Source organism: Dunckerocampus dactyliophorus, chromosome 5 (assembly GCF_027744805.1).
Source record: "Dunckerocampus dactyliophorus isolate RoL2022-P2 chromosome 5, RoL_Ddac_1.1, whole genome shotgun sequence".
Classification (NCBI taxonomy): Eukaryota; Metazoa; Chordata; class Actinopteri; order Syngnathiformes; family Syngnathidae; genus Dunckerocampus; species Dunckerocampus dactyliophorus.
The window spans coordinates 25,153,946-25,171,675 of record NC_072823.1 but is presented as its reverse complement, the minus strand read 5'-3'; the positions used below and the strand labels follow the sequence as shown (position 1 = coordinate 25,171,675).

The 17,730-nt window shown below is 44.4% G+C and overlaps 3 protein-coding genes across 4 annotated transcripts; 2 read left to right on the top strand and 1 right to left on the bottom strand.

Moving 5' to 3' along the window:
- Positions 1-111: 111 nt before the first annotated feature.
- Positions 112-4,016, bottom strand: faap24 (FA core complex associated protein 24). The gene is made up of 4 exons (XM_054776622.1): positions 3,758-4,016; positions 2,963-3,105; positions 2,734-2,889; positions 112-2,646 (listed from the first exon to the last, which is right to left on the bottom strand). The coding sequence occupies exons 1-4, from the start codon at positions 3,852-3,854 to the stop codon at positions 2,395-2,397; spliced, it is 648 nt and encodes a 215-aa protein (XP_054632597.1). The 5' UTR covers positions 3,855-4,016; the 3' UTR covers positions 112-2,394.
- Positions 4,017-4,055: 39 nt separating this feature from the next.
- On the top strand, positions 4,056-10,559 carry slc7a10b (solute carrier family 7 member 10b). 2 transcript variants are annotated; one of them, XM_054776619.1, is made up of 12 exons: positions 4,060-4,118; positions 4,464-4,705; positions 6,052-6,256; positions 7,039-7,190; positions 7,825-7,950; positions 8,026-8,179; positions 8,307-8,430; positions 8,497-8,600; positions 8,666-8,762; positions 9,381-9,530; positions 9,603-9,780; positions 9,846-10,550. In XM_054776619.1, the coding sequence occupies exons 2-12, from the start codon at positions 4,597-4,599 to the stop codon at positions 9,971-9,973; spliced, it is 1,527 nt and encodes a 508-aa protein (XP_054632594.1). In that variant the 5' UTR covers positions 4,060-4,118; positions 4,464-4,596; the 3' UTR covers positions 9,974-10,550. The 2 variants fall into 2 exon arrangements, with proteins under 2 accessions (XP_054632593.1, XP_054632594.1); XM_054776618.1 differs by having other exon boundaries at positions 4,056-4,118; positions 7,825-8,179; positions 9,846-10,559.
- Positions 10,560-10,688: 129 nt separating this feature from the next.
- dus2 (dihydrouridine synthase 2) lies at positions 10,689-15,874 on the top strand. The gene is made up of 16 exons (XM_054776621.1): positions 10,689-10,797; positions 11,329-11,487; positions 11,565-11,610; positions 11,710-11,801; positions 11,864-11,907; positions 12,000-12,060; positions 12,132-12,179; positions 12,252-12,317; positions 12,416-12,486; positions 12,884-12,970; positions 13,045-13,213; positions 13,282-13,403; positions 14,651-14,791; positions 14,863-14,950; positions 15,020-15,093; positions 15,176-15,874. The coding sequence occupies exons 2-16, from the start codon at positions 11,371-11,373 to the stop codon at positions 15,429-15,431; spliced, it is 1,482 nt and encodes a 493-aa protein (XP_054632596.1). The 5' UTR covers positions 10,689-10,797; positions 11,329-11,370; the 3' UTR covers positions 15,432-15,874.
- Positions 15,875-17,730: the final 1,856 nt, after the last annotated feature.

Here is a 17,730-nt window from a genome sequence, read left to right as displayed (position 1 = left end):
CGTGCGCCACGCTGAGGACAAGCAGTTGTAATTGCGCAGGTGACCACTAGGAGCACTGTTGAATAAGAATCAGCTTTATTGGCAAAGTATGCTTGATTAGCTCTTACTGTAGTATACACAGAACCTTGATAAACCGGGACAATATCGGCATTTGTAACAGAAGACCGTATTTACATTTTAAAAAACAGAACTTTACATTCAAGTTATTTTGGGGGGGGGGCAACACTGACATGCTCAAAGTTGTAGAGTGACGGTCTGGGGGCAGAAAGTGTCTCTGTGCCAAGTTTTAGCGTACAGTGGTCTGTAGGGCCTACCTGAGGGCAGGAGTTTGTGCACGGAGTGTGAGGGGCCTGCAGTGATTTTGTCAACTCCTCAGTAAGAAAAGTAGGTATTGGATGTCCTAGAAGTCGCGCGATGGGTCATTGTTTATTTGCATATGATGTAAGTGATGCTGTAGGGAAAAAGCATAACCTCGTAGGAGAGACACAAAATTAGTAAAAACATCTTATGTTTAGAACGACAGATTAACTTGATTCTTAGTTTGTTAATTTAAAATTGGCCATCACAATTATTTCATTTTTATGAAGTAATATTTTATCTTGGTCACCGCCTCTCAGTCTAAACAGCGTAAAAATTACATCCACACTCGCCTCCAGCTTATCTTGTAGTTAGGACTACTTGTTTAACTTATCACACATCATTAGGATCATCATTATTGATTTATTGAACGATTAAAAAAAACATGTCGGTAACTATGAGCTCTCGATAAATTGACATTTACGTGTATGCGTGTCTGCTCCATCTGTTAGTCTGTCTGTGGTACACAGGCTAAATGACAAGAGGGTTCATTCTGCACGTGTCTGTGCACATTGGCCCCATCTGAAATGAACACAGAAGAGAGCGGGCATCTTCTCAGCTAGTCTATTAAGCCTCTTTGTTCCAGTAGTGGAGGCGGGGGCGACGTACATAGAGGGCGAGCAGTTAGCAAGCAGACAAGATTATGAATGAAGGCACAAATGTAACCGTTTCTAAGCCGGATGCCACAGTTCCAGTATGGATGTGAAGCAAAGCCTTCTTCCCGACAGTCAACGCTGACTGAGGCGTTTGATCGGCGGAGTAAATATTAAACGAAACATCGCATCGAAACACCACAAAATGGTGCGCGTTCAGTGTCGCTCGCTACATTGCAAAAGAAATGCAACCTTTCAATACGGTCAAAAAGCCAACAGTAAGAATTGCCTGGGCGATATCAGCAACATTGCATTTTAGCTCACTGTCTTGGCTCTTTTTATCCACCTATTGCGTTGCTGTGCGTAGTTCTTTTGACACCATGAGTAGGATTGGTCTGTGACGCCATGAGTGTTCAAATCGGTGGCTTCTGTGCCTCAGGTACACAATGCTTGAGTGTCAACTAGTGGCACAAATGTGACATGACAAAATGATCATTTAATAAACCAAATGATAATATGGTTTTACAAAAAGGTTGAAATTATCGATTATCGTCGATAAATTTTAGCACAGTTAACGACCAGCAAAATTTGTTATCGTGACAGGCCTACACATCATTCTCGAATCACACATTCTGACACACTGTAATTTAATGAAGACTAAGAAATATTTACGTTTCAGATCCACCCTGGTGGCATCGCGCCTCTACTATGCTCTGTGTGCCGCGGGAGCTGACAGCTTGTGACTGCTTGGGGCGGAGCTGATGTCTCAGCAGCACTGCTCCGCTCAGTGAGAACAGAAACTACAGATCAACACGATCTTCCACTTTTAGGTCCCCAACTACCAGAAAACTCTCCTACGACGGCAGAAAAAGTAGCTAGATTTGTCGCTAGTCACTTTAGAGAAAAGATGTCACCAGATTTAGCGACAAGTCGCCAAGTTGGCAACACTGACTAGGGGGCACTGTAACATGCTAGAAAATAAATGAAATGTATGCAGTACAGTATGTGCATCCGTTTATATATATATATACATACATATATATATATATATATACTTTATAACAATGGTAAAAGCATTTAAGTGTTAAGTCCTTCGATATATACTTTAGACATCCATCCATCTTCTATACCACTGTTCCTCTTTAGGGTCGTGGGGGCATCTCAGGTAAAATACCTCTAATGTATCTGACAATCAGCTCATTGATTTATTGTCTGATGGTGGGCCAGGGGGTCCACAAAATAACTTCATAACTTCATTCACAAATAGCCTCTTTGGACTTGTACAGCACAAATCTTAATAAGGATAGGACCAGTAACTGCTCTGTCACTCCCATTCAAAGTCAGTGACACAAAAAAGTGTGTGTTTGAAGAAATAGAAGAAGAAGAAATGTGTTGGAAGAAATGGCTGAGCACTGAAACATCGAACCCAGAATTTTAACTAGTGTCAACTTCCAGCCCCATTGGACTTGTGGAAGAAGTTGTGGATGTTCTGAGCGGTGGTCTGGCCCACGATGGTCTCCATGTCTGAGACCGCAGCGTTACAGAGCTGATGGATGCTGGAGAAGCGCTCAAGCAAAGCCAGAGCTTTGACCCGGCCCACCCCAGGAACCTGCTGCACCAGGGCCAGAACCAGCGGATCCAAAAGCCTAGATGAGCTCCTCCTCCTGAACGGGTTGTCCCTGCCATCCCCATGAACCTGCATTAGAAAGAACCTTTTCTGTGACCTCCAAAGGACAAAGATGGACCTGGAGCTTGGACAGCATCAACATGACTTTGTCGTTACCATTTGAACAATGAACTGGGAGGCCTCAGTCTGGCCGCTGACTGGCAGCAGCATCAGTCCCAGCTCAAAGACAACAAACTTCTGGACAGAGGAGAAGTACTGCTCTCCCAGGCGAGTGTTTTCCACCAGGACAAGCTCCTGGAAGCTGCTGCAGGCCTTCACAGCCACCAAGGAGAGACCCATTCAAGAGGGTAAAAACACAACAGCTAATTTTTTTTATTAAACTCACATTCCTGTAGCGGACCAACTTCCTCTTGTAGGCGGAGCCTACTATGATGTCACACTCGGACAGGTAAAGGATGGAGCTCTTGTTAGGAAGGAGGAAGTCTGCCACGCCGAGCTCATTCTCGAAGAGGACTTTCACACCTCCACCTTCAGCAAAAATAAATTTGGAATGTCAAGATTGAGAGACACTATAATGACTCATTTTATGCAGTGGCTGACAAGGTCAAACAAAGCAATGTTCAAACTCTCCAAAATCAAGCACAAACACCATGAAACACATGCGACAGGAAAATGACACAAATCAAAAAAGCATAAACAGTGCAAGATAACAAAAAGCAAAAGAAAAATCCTGCAAATGGCAAATACAGACATATCCCTCAGATTAGGTGCCTGTGGTATCCTGGCAAACTTCCGTTATGGTTTGTCAACTTGCAGCATTTCTCACATGCAGTTGTTTTGGGGGTTTGTGTCTGTTTTTGGAATTTGCAGCATTTATGTGATTGCATCATATTTAATATGTAGCATTTCCCCGTTGCCTGCCTTTTATGGTGTTTATGTGCCTTTGCTTTGGGATTAGTTCTGTGTTGAGAGTTTGGTCGTTGCTGCACGTCACCGTAATTTGACAACTTTAAACATCAAGACAAGCGACAAGCCAAATGTAAAGACATACAGTATTAGCAAAAACACACCAGAAGACTTTATCATCTAATACATCATACGATATAAAACGTGCGACGGCAAACAATACAGATGATATGTACACGGAGATTGTGTAGTTGTAAACCTTCACTTTGTTTACCCTTCAAGCTTTGGATGAGGAACGAGTCTCTCCATTTCTCGCTGGCTATGACATGCCCGTAAGAAGGAACACTCAAAGTTGCTTTTTTGTCTTCCATGACGCCGCCAAAGTGTGCCAGCGTCCCGCTCCGTCCAAACAACGACTAACTTACTTTTTTCGATAAGGTGAAAAGCGAACGTCAATTTCATGAATAAAGTTGAATTGCAAAGGCAAACGTTTGTTTTGCGGCGCCATGTCTTTTTATTTTGGCTTTAAAGTGACTACGCGCGCCATGTCGCCCCCTAGAGGATCGGAGAACAACACCACCCAGCTCCATCGTTCTTCAAGTAGTCATCCAACTTCTCAATGTGATTTTAAACAGGTAATTAATGCACAATTCCATCACAGATTTAACTTGTAAATCAAGACTTTGATTCTCAGAATATAGTTTGAGAAATAAACATTTTGGTTCATATACATTTGTATTTTTAACATTTTTGTATTTAGCTTTAATGAACTAGAGTTTTCTATGAAACAAGCGTGTTATTTCAACTGCATGTATGCACTTGCAGTAGCACTCCCGGGTGCATGTTTGCCTCACGACTTCTTCGAACGCGCCTGATGTTTCTTTTCTTAAATTATCTTTTTGTGTTAACTGTCGTCTCCCCGGGGTGTCCCTGAACGTCTCACGGTGAGTCGCGGCTATTTAACATTCAAGCCTGAACAGCCGCAGGTTGTTGCGCAAGCGCAGCCCATTGAGAGTGCATGAATGCGGAGAGGGGAGAGCACTGGGAGGATTGGGAAGAGGACTTGGAGGATTGGGAAGAGGACTGGGACTGTGCGGACCCGGGAAGGCGGACATGGACGGTCAGATGTGTTCCGGGCCGCGCCAGGGAAAGACCAAGGTCCCGGACCGTGTGACCCTGAAGAAGGAGATTGGACTGCTGAGTGCTTGCACTATCATCATAGGTGAACAACATGTAGAACACACTGTATACTAACAATGGAGGCTTGTCAAAACACTGTAGTTATCAGCAAAGTACAGCTGTTAGTGTCCAAACTTTTTCCACTGAGGGCCACATACTGAAAAATCAAACGCTGCGGGGACATTTTGCCATTTTTAATTTTGTAAACACGATAAAAACTAATCCATGTACATAAACAAGATATTAAAACAGCCTTGCATATCAGCTTTATGATATGTTTGGGGCAGTATTATCAGTGTTATTAATAGCATAATTTCAACTTGCTCTTACGGCTTTTTGCTCTTTTTCTCAACTTTTGCTGTTGGTTATAGTTTTCTTGTTTAATAGTTGTTGTTTTTTTTAAATGTGCAGCGTGTCAATAAAAAAAATAAGCTGATGCCCGCAAATGGCGTCCAGGCTGCACTTTGGACACCTCTGACAAATATGATAAAAATGTAGCGTTATAACAACGTACGGTATATAAGATAATGTAATAACGATGACAACGTTTAAGCTAACACTTTAGCGTTATCATAACAATGTAGAGTTATGATAATAATGTATATGATAATGTGGATTGGATTGATGATAACATCCATGTCAAAATGTTGCGTTGATGTGTGTTCTTGCACGTGACTTATTCCTCAGGATGTGCATGTGCATGTACACTAATAGCATATACTTGAAATAAACATAAAAAATAAATAAAATAATAGTAATAACTTGATGCCTGAGGCCGGAGCGGAGTAAACATTGTTTCCTGCACTGACATATAGTGCAGCTACAAAGGACATTTGACCTTTGAACTCAGCTCTCTTTGGTTTACAGTGTGTTTCAACAGTCAAAATGAGTAGGGTTCTTGGAGCTGACAGCGTGGGGAAGATCAGTAGTGTTCTTTGTACATGTCGCCGCTGTTCTGCTCCCAGAATCTTTTGTTTTTGTTCATTTCATTCTGCTTCCTGTGTGTCACACGCGAGAGGCGGGGCCAAACGAGGTGAGGGGGTCATGTCCCAAGTGGTTCAGTGTGGATCACTGATGTCCGCTTACGTAATGGCTGTCTGTGCCACTTGGCTGCTTCCCGCCCCGCGACTCTCAGTGCCCGTCCTGAATGCTTGTATGTTTAACGTATACTGGGGTAGTAGGTGGGAGGGGCCTGGCCTGAGTGATGGTGCTGTAACTCATTAGCTCATATAAGGAGTTCTTTGTGTGTGTGGTTAGGGGGGACTCCAGCAGATGATCTGTCTAATTACTATACAGGTTTGACCTCAGCTATCCCGGCCATTCTAGTTGTGATATCTTTCAAAATCAATAAAACATAAGGCAACCATCCTTCCTCTTCTTACTCCTCAGGGAACATCATTGGCTCAGGCATCTTCATCTCCCCCAAAGGTGTCCTGGAGCATTCGGGCTCGGTGGGCCTGGCCCTCCTTGTCTGGCTGCTGGGAGGATGCATCGCTGCCCTGGGCTCCTTATGCTACGCCGAACTGGGCGTCACTATCCCCAAGTCAGGCGGCGACTACGCCTACGTGACTGAAATATTTGGTGGTCTCATGGGGTGAGTCAGGAGGTTATGGCTACTCTTCTGACATGTTGTCTTTACTTAAAGGTCCAAGAAGTTTTATTGTGCACTTTTTACACATACGCTGTAACTCTGCACTTGTCCAGCGTAATGGATGCCATATATCACATACAACAACGTAACATTAATGAGTGGGGCAGAAAGACACAGACGTTAGCAACACTAGCATAGCTATGTGAGGCAAAGTGCTAACTTTGCACTCACATTTTCACAGCAGGTTAGCTTATTTGCTGAAGACAAACAAAATGATGAAACTCATAACCTCCCATCTCTATGTGACTGACGTATAGTCGGCAGAGCTACAGGCTGCATTTTAAGATGTGTGGCGAAGCCTGCTTTTTTATTACAAAGTGGTTGATGTATACACAAGCGAGCTCATCTAGCTAGGAGTAGCTTTTTCCTGCATGATGTCATGAAAAGCTTCAAAAGCGAACGTTTGTGTGCCTCTTCTTTCAAAAGTGGAGCAAACAAGTGATACGTGATGGAGATGATAGATATTTCTCATATTTGATGCTCCTAAACGATCTAGAGACACCTTTTACAGTCAGAACATCTTTAAAAAGTCACTTCTGCATGTACAACTGCTTCTACTTGTACTATTTTGCCCCTCTTGTGGATAACCACAATATTAAGAACAGCCCTGTTTGTAAAGGCAGTTTTAGCATTGGATGGTGTACCTTATGATGTGGCCACAACCTCGTATTATTATTGTTGCTGCTGCTGAGTGACACAGAGCACCGGCTCTGCACGTGTGGCAGGTTCCTGCTGCTGTGGAGCGCCGTGCTCATCATGTACCCCACCACACTGGCCGTCATCGCTCTCACCTTTTCCAGCTACGTCCTGCAGCCCGTCTTTCCCGAGTGTGCGCCTCCTTACGTGGCCACACGCATGCTGTCGGCCACCTGCCTCTGTGAGTGATGACACACACACACACACACACACACACGTGTCAAGTTACCATTTTTAACGTCACTTTGTGACAGTGCCACAGTGCCGTAGCTAGTTACCTGCATCCCCCCAACCCTCTTGTCTTTAATTCATGAAAAGTTACCAACAAAAGATTTTTTTTTTTTACCTCCATCTCTGTCGCTCACGTTTGTTCTTGGCATTGACTGCTGAAAGGTGAGCTTGGCCTCCTCGATGTATTGTGTGTGTGTGTGTGTGTGTTTGTGTGTTAGGGGGTGGGGAGTAGAGGGGGCTGATAAAAGGAGTAGGAAGCATTGTCACGTTTTGTTTGGCCCTTCGCAACGGAAACAATTTGTTTAGTCTGCTTGACAAGCCGTCTTTGTGCTGGAGAGCCAGGCCACCATGAGAGCACATGACATTGATGGATGAGCCCAAACTAGCCTGCATTCTTGAAACCATGGCAACCCACTCCCCAACGACACCACGAACGTGGGCAAAAGATGGAGCAATGCAGCAAAAGAAGGATAAAGGAGAAGAGCGGTGGTGCAGAGGAGGAACAACTGTAGCATAGAGGGATGAAGGACATAGCTGATGATGCTAATGATGATGCTAACGTGTTGTCAAAATGCTGTGTCTAGTGCTGCTGACGTGGGTGAACTGCTCCAGTGTACGCATGGCCACCCGGATCCAGGACATCTTCACCGTGGGCAAGCTGATGGCCCTGGGCCTCATCATTGTGGTGGGCCTGGTCCAGGTCTTCAACGGTAAAAGGTCCTCTTCTTCCTACTGGAGGCTAAACAGGGAGCTCACGTTGTCATTCTTCTTCTCCACCTTTGCAGGGAACTTTGAGGCGCTGAACCCACAGGTGGTTTTCTCCCTGGACAGGACCCCCTCCGTGGGTCAGATGGCTCTGGCCTTCCTGCAGGCCTCCTTCGCCTTCAGCGGCTGGAACTTCCTCAACTACGTGACAGAGGAGGTGGTGGAGCCCAGAAGGTGAGTGCTGGTGTTCTCAACAACTCCTCCATCATTCTTCTTCTTCTACTTTGGGCTTGTTCCATTAGGGGTCGCCATAGAGGACCACGTGTTTCCACGTCATGTTTCATTGTCCCCCCTCCTTCAGGAATCTACCTCGCGCCATCTACATCTCCATCCCTCTGGTGACTTTGGTGTACACGCTGACCAACCTGGCCTACTTCTCGTCCATGTCTCCTGAGGAACTGCTCTCCTCCAATGCTGTGGCTGTGGTGAGTCTTCTCAGCGGACAAGCAACAAGGTCGCTAAGAGACTGACTTTTCGACTCTTTCATTCAGACATTTGGTGAGAAGCTGCTGGGAATGTTCTCCGTCGTCATGCCCATCTCCGTGGCTCTGTCCACCTTCGGAGGCATCAACGGCTACCTGTTCACTTCCTCCAGGTGAGCGCTGCTTCTCCTCTCTGCTTCCTCCTCATGTGTTCGCTGATGACCGTTCTGCCTTACAGGTTGTGTTTCTCCGGCGCCAGGGAGGGTCATCTCCCCAGCCTCCTGGCCATGATCCACGTCAAAAAGTGCACACCTATCCCCGCCCTGCTGGTCTGCGTACGTCCAAGCTCGTCGCCATTACATGCTTTACTTCCTGTCTTTTGCTGTGCTTATCTTAAAGTTCCCATACTGTAGTATTTTTCACCAATTTAAAATAAGTCTCAGAGGTTCCGCAATAAAATCTTGCCTTGATGCTGGAATTTAAACAGTTTAAAAGCGCTTTTAGTAAGTCCCACTGGGAACGCGCCGCTTTTTGTGTCTGTAGCTTTAATGCTAATGAGCTGTGTTTGTCCATGCTATGTCTGCAAGAAGCACTATTGTGTACTTCTTCCACTTTTGACAAATACACTGTAACTCTGTGCTAAGATTACATCTTTTAACTTGCAACTTGCAACTCCCACATCTGTGGTTGGCAGAGCTGTGGGCTTCATATTAGGATGTGTAGCCAAGGTTTTTTTTTTTTTTTTACAAAGTGGTGGGTCAGACGCGGTATGATGTCCCTGAAGATGGGGGTTTTTCCCTCATGACATCATGAAGATGCCTCTTCTTGAGCTAACGAGTGAAGAAGATCGTAGATTTTTCTCACGTTGGGTTCTCAAAAACAGGCTTGAGCAACTCATATTACTTTTGTGGAATAGGGGACCTTTAATGATACTAAACGAGTGCGTGTTGCAGTGCACGGCAGCCACGGTGATCCTTTGCATCGGCGAGACGCACAACCTTATCAACTACGTGTCCTTCATCAACTACCTGTCATACGGCGTCACCATCGCGGGCCTGCTCTTCTACCGCTGGAGGAAACCCGCTCTGTATCGGCCCATCAAGGTACAGACTTCCCCACCGATTTCCCACCGGGACTCGTCAGTCGCGTCATGTGACTCTTCTGCTTTGTTGCAGGTCAGGCTGCTGGTACCCGTGTGCTACCTGATGTTCTGGGCGCTGCTGCTGGGTTTCAGTCTCTACTCGGAACCGCTGGTGTGTGGCGTGGGCCTGGTCATTATGCTCACCGGTGTGCCCGTCTACTTCTTGGGGGTCCACTGGAAAAGGAAACCAAAGTGTGTCGATAAGTTAATTGGTGAGTCTTCACACGTTCCACATCGCCATGAAAACATTCTCCTTACTGCTGCTGCTGTCGTGCAGAGACCGTGACCTACGTGGGCCAGAGGCTGTGTTTTGTGGTCTTTCCTCAGTTTGACCCCATCGAGGTGGTCGACCCTTCAGAGTGGACTGAGCCATCCGACAGGAGCAGTTTGTCTGCTAGCTCTTAAAAGTCAAACTGGGCACATCTTTGGTTATGTTCTGTTCACTTCTGCTGTGAGAGAATCCTGTGTGGCCTTTGACATTTTTGGACTTGTGAACAGGACGCACTGACTTTTTTTTTCTTCTCAAAAGTGCTTGACTACAACTTGTTAGTGTCACCACTGTCTCCTCTGCAGCATCCAACAAGCATAAAAACATCACTTCCTCTTAAGCCAGTAATATTTGCTAAGTATTTGTAGGCTAAGGTAGCCTGCTAAGTTAGGCAAAATGTATTTGACATGTTGCTCACTAACTGACTGACTAGTTTAGACTGTAGGACATGTTTTAAAAAAAGTGCCTTTTCTATGACATGCAACCTGTAAATATTTGACAAGCACTTTGGTCCTCGGTGGTCCAACTCATCACCAGTCAGAACCAAGTAGGACTGTGTTTTGAAAGTAATTTCTTCATCTAAAGAGCTAAAGATGGTCGTTTTACATTTTGGTGTCTTCATGTTTCCTTTTTCACTGTAAATTATTTGTAAAGTTTTCACAGAGGAGTGTATTTAGAGAGGATCTTTGCTGAAAGTAACTATAGCAGCACAATAAATAAATAATGGCGTTTCATTCATGTTTTTAAAGTTGTAAAGACTACAACTGATCAGATAAAAGAGCTATTTGTTTTCACTGTACTGTAGCTCGTCGTATAGCCGTCTCTATGTAGTGTGGATCTACACTCAGGCCCGATGACGTCACATAATCAGGAAGTACACCAGCAAGCTTCACATTGCATGACGAGTGCATGGACGAATTTTTAGCCGCCCTCGGCGGTAATTTTGCATTTTTTCATGTCGGTGAGTTTACATGGATTTAATGTAACACTCTGAAAGTATTAATTTTCATAATGTTTGTATTTGGATTCTCCTCGTGTCAATATTTTGCTAGTAGAGCAGCTAAAATGTTAGCATCAAACCAAACTGAGCTGCCTGAGCAGCCGGATACTGGACTCGGCTCAGAAAAGTTGATGTTTTCGTCTTGTTCCGGTGTCAAATGGAGTGATGCGTATAGAGCGACAAGCTCATTGATTCAATCTTTTTACAAAGCTGTATCATGATGCAGTTACTTCAGTGATCAGTTGGATTAGTTTCATGACATTTAAGTCTGTATAATTAAAAGTTTTTTTAGTATAATTTAATGACCTGTATCTCTATATAGATTACATACAAACATATACATTTTTTATATTGTTATGTTTGCTGTTGTTAGCGATAGCGATCAAACGTTTGCCTATTCTTTAATTTTATGTTTTGGTGAATTCCCCCTGATGAGCTGCACTGCATTCATGACATTAAATTACCTGATTTTTGTATTGGTGGTCTGAACAGGAGATGATGTGTTGCTGTAATAGGATTAATTAACCCGCCCTGATGGCGGACAGGCTGAGCTTCAGAAATATCATCGCCTTGGCCCCCATGGTCCGGGTGGGCACGCTGCCCATGAGGTTGCTGGCGCTGGACTATGGAGCTGATTTGGTCTACAGCGAGGTCAGGATGGAGACGACAGAGTTGAGAGGTCAAAGTTGAGAGGTCCGTAAGGGATGAACGTTGACTTTGTCTTCCAGGAGCTGATTGACATCAAGATGGCTCAGTGTCAGAGGGTGGAGAACGGTGAGGGCACACATGATGACAATACTAATAATAACAATAAGTGGTAGTAATGGTGGTGCAGAAGGAAGTGTGCATGATGTTGGCGTGCGTGCTCGTCAGATGTCTTGCAGACGGTGGATTTTGTGGCTCCGGATGACCGCGTGATGTTCCGGACTTGTGAGAAGGAGAAGCACCGAGTGATCTTTCAGATGGTGAGATGGGAAGCGTGTGTGTCTTCTACATTCAACCGCATCATCTTTTGGTTCTGTTGCAGGGGACCGCTGACCCGGACCGGGCGCTCGCTGTGGCCCGACTTGTGTGAGTTTTACTAAATAGTGCGCATGTATGCTGTACTGTACGACAGCGCTCGTGGGACAAGTCAGTAAACTTGAAGCGTGTTTGTGTTGCAGGGAAAAAGATGTGGCCGGCATTGACGTCAACATGGGTTGTCCTAAGGAATACTCCACAAAGGTCAGTGTCCCCTCCGTGGCCTACCTGTCACTGACCTTTGATCTCTAGCTGACCTGTGACCTGTGCTGCAGGGCGGGATGGGCGCGGCTCTGCTGTCTGATCCTGACAAGATCAAGGCTGTGAGTGGATATCAAATACACGTCTTGATGGCTTTCAATATCCAATTGCATGTGCAACGACATTCCTTGTAGATCCTCGGGAAGCTTGTCTCAGGAGTTTCTGTGCCTGTGACGTGTAAGATCCGAATCCTGCCTTCGGTAAGACGAAAACCCTTCGCAATGTTTGTTGTTGTCTTCTTCACGTGTTGTCTTGTGTGTGTGTGTGTGTGTGTGTGTGTGTGTGTATACGCTTCCAGCTGGAGGATACGCTTTCTCTGGTGCGGCGGATCGAGAAGACGGGCGTTGCTGCTATCGCCGTCCATGGCAGGTGAGCTGTCTCTGTTGCTATGGCAACACTGATTGCGCTTTTGGACAGAGTGGGGAACAAACGCGGATGATTGTGGGAATGGGAATGTTGGCAAACGTTAGCAACACTAGTGTAGCTATGTCAGCTACAGTGCTAACATTACACTCACATTTTAACGGCAACATCATGCTAGGTAGAAGAAAAAACAAATGATCAAACTTACAGCTCCAACGTCTGTAGTTGGTAGAGCTCCGGACGTCATTTTAAGATGTGTAGCGAAGATTTTCTCACATTTGATGCTCATAAACAGGCTCTTGGGAGACACATCACTGTTCTAACATGATGAAAGAGTCGGTTTTGCATAATAGAGGATTTTTGAGCCAACTTTCCGCGTGTGGTTGTCTTGGCGACTGTGCAGGTTTAAGGAGGAGCGCCCCAGACACCCGGTCCACTGCGACTACATCCACGCCGTGGCTCGGGCTGTTTCTATCCCCGTCATCGCCAAGTAAGACGAACCCCTCGCCGTACTTCCCTCTCCTCGGTACACCTCACCTGTTTGATGATGGTGGTCTCATGCAGCGGGGGTTCTCTGGACCTGGTGAAGACCCATGCCGACATCGAGGCCTTCAGGGAGGCAACGGGGGCCTCGTCGGTTATGTTGGCTCGCGCCGCCATGTGGAATCCGTCGGTGTTTAGCAGTGGGGGGCTACGGTCTGTGGAGGAAGTCATGGATGAGTACCTCAAATATGTGCGTGAGCGGCTACGCTAAAGATGACGTCATGTCCCGTCACCATGACAACATCTGTGTGGTTGCAGGCCCTCCGCTATGACAACCATGCCTTCAACACCAAGTACTGCCTGTGCCAGATGCTACGGGACAAAGTGGAGTCTGTCTTGGGCAAGAAGGTGCATGCGGCCCAAACCAATGCTGAGCTCAGGTAACACACTCAAATGACACAGACGGATAGATACACACGCTACAAGGACAAAAGCATGGGGACAATGAAAAAAATCAATTAGAGGTCCCAGTGGACCATAAAGGCATGCTTGGATGAGTTTGTCCTCACAAATGGACAAAAACGTCCACAAACATACTTTACAATCTTGTCAAAAGTCTCCCCAGAATAGTGGGAGCGATCATATCGGCAAAACCTCCACATTTACTTCACTGTCTGCTTCCTGGGGCACAAGGGATCACTTCCTGTCGGTGTTGTAATACTTTTGCCTTTATAGTACAATCGTCCCTCATTTACTGTATCTCGATCAATTGATTCCAGACTTGATTGCGATCAGTGAATTTCCGTAAAGTAGGATTTTATATTCATAAATTGAATATTTCCGTAGTTATGGCATAGAAACCTGTTTACGATCTACTAAATATGTTTCTTAACATTACTAGAGACCTACGACATGAAATAACATCCCTATAGTCACCTTTACATTTGTATTACCCAATATTGTAGATATAATCAGAGAAAATAAGACATATTACTCAAATAAGACTACAAAGTTAGCGGTTCCTTATTTTTTACTTCCTGCGGTGGCTATTGTCTCATCAGTGTATTGTAATGGCGGAAATGGCTTTACGCTGGAATTACCCAATATAGTAGATGTAGACATAATAAGAGTAAATAAGCCATTTAAGACGTAAATAAAGCTCTGGTTTGTGTGTATCACGGTAATGTGCTCCCTAGCGGACCTTAGTGGCAGGTGGACAGATGTGTAGAGGACAGGAAGTGATGTCAGAGGTTCAGAGTTGAGTTTTAGGTTGTCGTGGTTACGGCCCCAACAGTAACCCGTGTTATTATTATGATTACTGTTATTATTGTGCTTGTTGTGAGGTAAGTTAAACCTGCAATAAATGCCTGTTCTGACAATCACATCTAGGCTACATTCACAATTAGAATGCTTCTTCTGCCTTGTGTTTGTATTTTAGTTCATTTAGCCATTTTTATGCTTGAAAATGAATTTAGGCCAAGAATAAGTTCAATTTGCTTACTGTAAATATGCATTTTTTTTTTACTAATAATTGGCTGTATTCAACAACGAAACAGCGATCATTTATGAATGAATTAATGAATAGAGCGAGGGCGCGATGTTCGAACCGCGACGTAACGAGGGATGACTGTATAGCTGCATGGAAGATGGCTTCTATGGCAGTGTTTGTGTGTGTGTTGCATTGCAGCGAGGCGTACGGCCTGCACGACTTCTACAAGCAGACGCAGGAGCAGCTGCAGGCGAGGCGGGACGCCAAGCAGGGGGACGCCCATCTGGAGTGCTTAATCATGGACGGTGACGTCACCACGATGGCAATCAAGTTTGAACGGTACATTTGGGATCCTCCCCGTTTGTCTGCGGTGAAATGTCTGATGTCTTTTTGGTGCTGGTTTGAGGCAGGCGGGAATATTCGCCTCAGATCACGCCCAAGATGCTCCTTCTGGAGTGGAGCCGAAGGGAGAAGTTGGACCAGCCACGGTATCAGACGGTAAAAAGAGGCAAAAGAAGTTCAAAATGTCTCCCTTTTTGTCCCTGAATGTGTTTGTGCCGCCTCCAGCTGCAACGTCCGCAGGACCGAGCCTTCCAGTCCACTGTCACCGTAGACAACAGGAAGTACCGACCTTCTCTTTGGTCAGTCAGGTTAAAAAAAAAAAAAAAGTTAGTTTACATCATTTTCATGTCCTCATGTGTTACCGTCTCCGTCCTCTTCCAGGGAGAAGTCAAAGAAGCTCGCCGAGCAGGCGGCCGCCGTTGTTTGCCTGAGAACTCTCGGGATTCCGGAGGGCCGCATCGGCGAGGGAAACGGTGGGCTGGTGTGCAAGAGGAAGCGGGAGGAGAAGGTGCACGGCAGCGAAGAGGACGAGCGGAGGAAGAAACAACAGGTGGAAGATGGAGGGAGCAAGGTGGTGGAAGCCGCGGCGGCGAATGGTCAAGTTTGTGAAGACATTACAGACAGAACACTTGTGTGACCTTATGGAGTAAATGAATTTTTTTTTTTGTTTTGAAAAACCCATCTTTTACTTCCCGCATGTTGACTGGTTACTCCTGGGATCCTCTTCACAATGTGGCTTTGCGGCCAACAGAGGGCAGCATTCACTGTCAGGACGATTTACTTATTTAATTAAGACATTTTGTTTGTGCCTAAGAGAGAGACACTTCCATTCTGTTCTCATTGAACATTGAACAATCTTTTGTTTCATGCATGTGTCCCTTTGTCGGAGCAGTGACTGTGGAGCCCTAAAACACTTCATGGATGGATTTTTTGTCATTATTTTCAGGGTGCATGTTTGTACTTTTAAATCCTCTGATTGTGTTCTTAGTTTGTAATTTGGAATGCAGGCCTTGCTCTTTACTTCAATGCAGCCATTAGCACACGAGGCTAATGGGCTAATATTTACAATAAATGTATGAATGTGAGTGTCAATGGTTGTTTGTCTATATGTGCCCTGCGATTGGCTGGCGACCAGTCCAGGGTGTACCCCGCCTGTCGCCCGAAGTCAGCTGGGATAGGCTCCAGCATACCCCGTGACCCTAATAAGGAGAAGTGATATAGAAAATGGATGGATGGATGGTATTCCTGCTCAAGCAGAGATTTTGATGGCCCAGGAATCAGCCCATTCAGGCTGCAGCATCTAACTTGTCTTCTTGCCAACATACACAAAGGACACTTACATGCTTTTGGTTGTGCTGAGTGTACCTGTGCAAAAGGCAATGATAAGGCCTCATAAGAACACTGAATGCAAAAGGGCGTAACACACAAACCATTCAGATTGGCACCGGCATTCGAATATACATACAAATCATATTTTACAATTAAATTATTGTTTAAATGTAATTAAAATGTGCTTTGTTTACATTTTGGTTTATATATTTTTTATATTTACACCGGATACACATTAAAAATTGCGATACTTACTTTTCAAACAAAAAATAACTGTTTTTTTTTTTTTTTTTACATATATTTGGTTATATATTATAGTACATTATATTAAAAAAGAACAAACAGGCTACCACCAATTAGTGTCCTAAACCCACTTGAATTGGCTGCTGGACACACTAGGACTTAATCAGCTGAGGGAGGGTGTCTGGTTGTACTAAAATACACAAATATTACACAAAACACATAAAAAACCCATCACTGTTCTCTTACTTGATTGTACCAATAACCCTAAAGCCTGAAGTTTACAACCTAACTCTTATAATTTAACTCTGATAATTACTTACAAGCCTTAATGTAATCTTTAACTTATTTTAATAATCACCCTAACCCTTATTTAAATGTTTACCTTCATTTTACCCAACAATAAACGATTTGTAATGCTGGATATCTTGGCTTACTTCTATCTTTCTTTTGCACACATAACAACAGATAATGACAATAACATCGATGTTGTTAATAAGTGATTTTAATAATTAATAAGTGAGTGTAACAACAGAAATAGCACGTCAGCCTTTTGCATTTTGTCACATTTGCTTCTGTTCACTCAGGTGTGATACCGCACTTCTACGCTGAAGTAGAACACTCCCCCTTGTGGCTAAACAGTGCAATGACACCCTTTTGCTGTTAATGTACGTGTGTGCAGCATTCGTGAGAACAGTACCTTGCATTTTATAATGCTAATAAATCTTAAATTCACACCAAAACTTTCCTTATGTTTGCTTATGTTATTTTTGCTCATGCAATTTCCAAATACATAATTAATATATTTTATATCATTCTTTGTAAACAATAGGAAAGTAAAATCGTAGCACATTAAATAAGCTAAGCATTAAACGATAACTAACATACATTGGAGCTAATCGATTAATCATGCATTATTTATATGAATTATTTTTTATGAACACAGTTTCTAAATGTAGGCACGGGGACCATAAATGAGGAGAAAGTTAGGACAAGACCAAGGGGGCCCTTGGGGATCTCCTAACAAGATACAAGGAGAGGGCCAGCAACGCGCTCTAGAGTTGTTTTTTACATGTGCGAACTCATAATCTGCCACGGGACCTGCTCCTAAAATTTGACTCACTGGCGCTACTGCATGGTCATAGGTGGTATTGCACAAAAAATCGGGTCCAGTCACTCCAAATGGCCATTTTTTTTTAACAGCAGATCCCAGAACAGTAAAATAATGCGTCCATCATGTGTTTTCACCATTTGCGGTCTAGGAACAAATAACAAAATTAAAAAAAACAAAAACAACTAATAGTGGATGCACCCATAAAATGCCCTACAACAAAAATAGGCATTATAGGGCATTTTATGGATGCGTC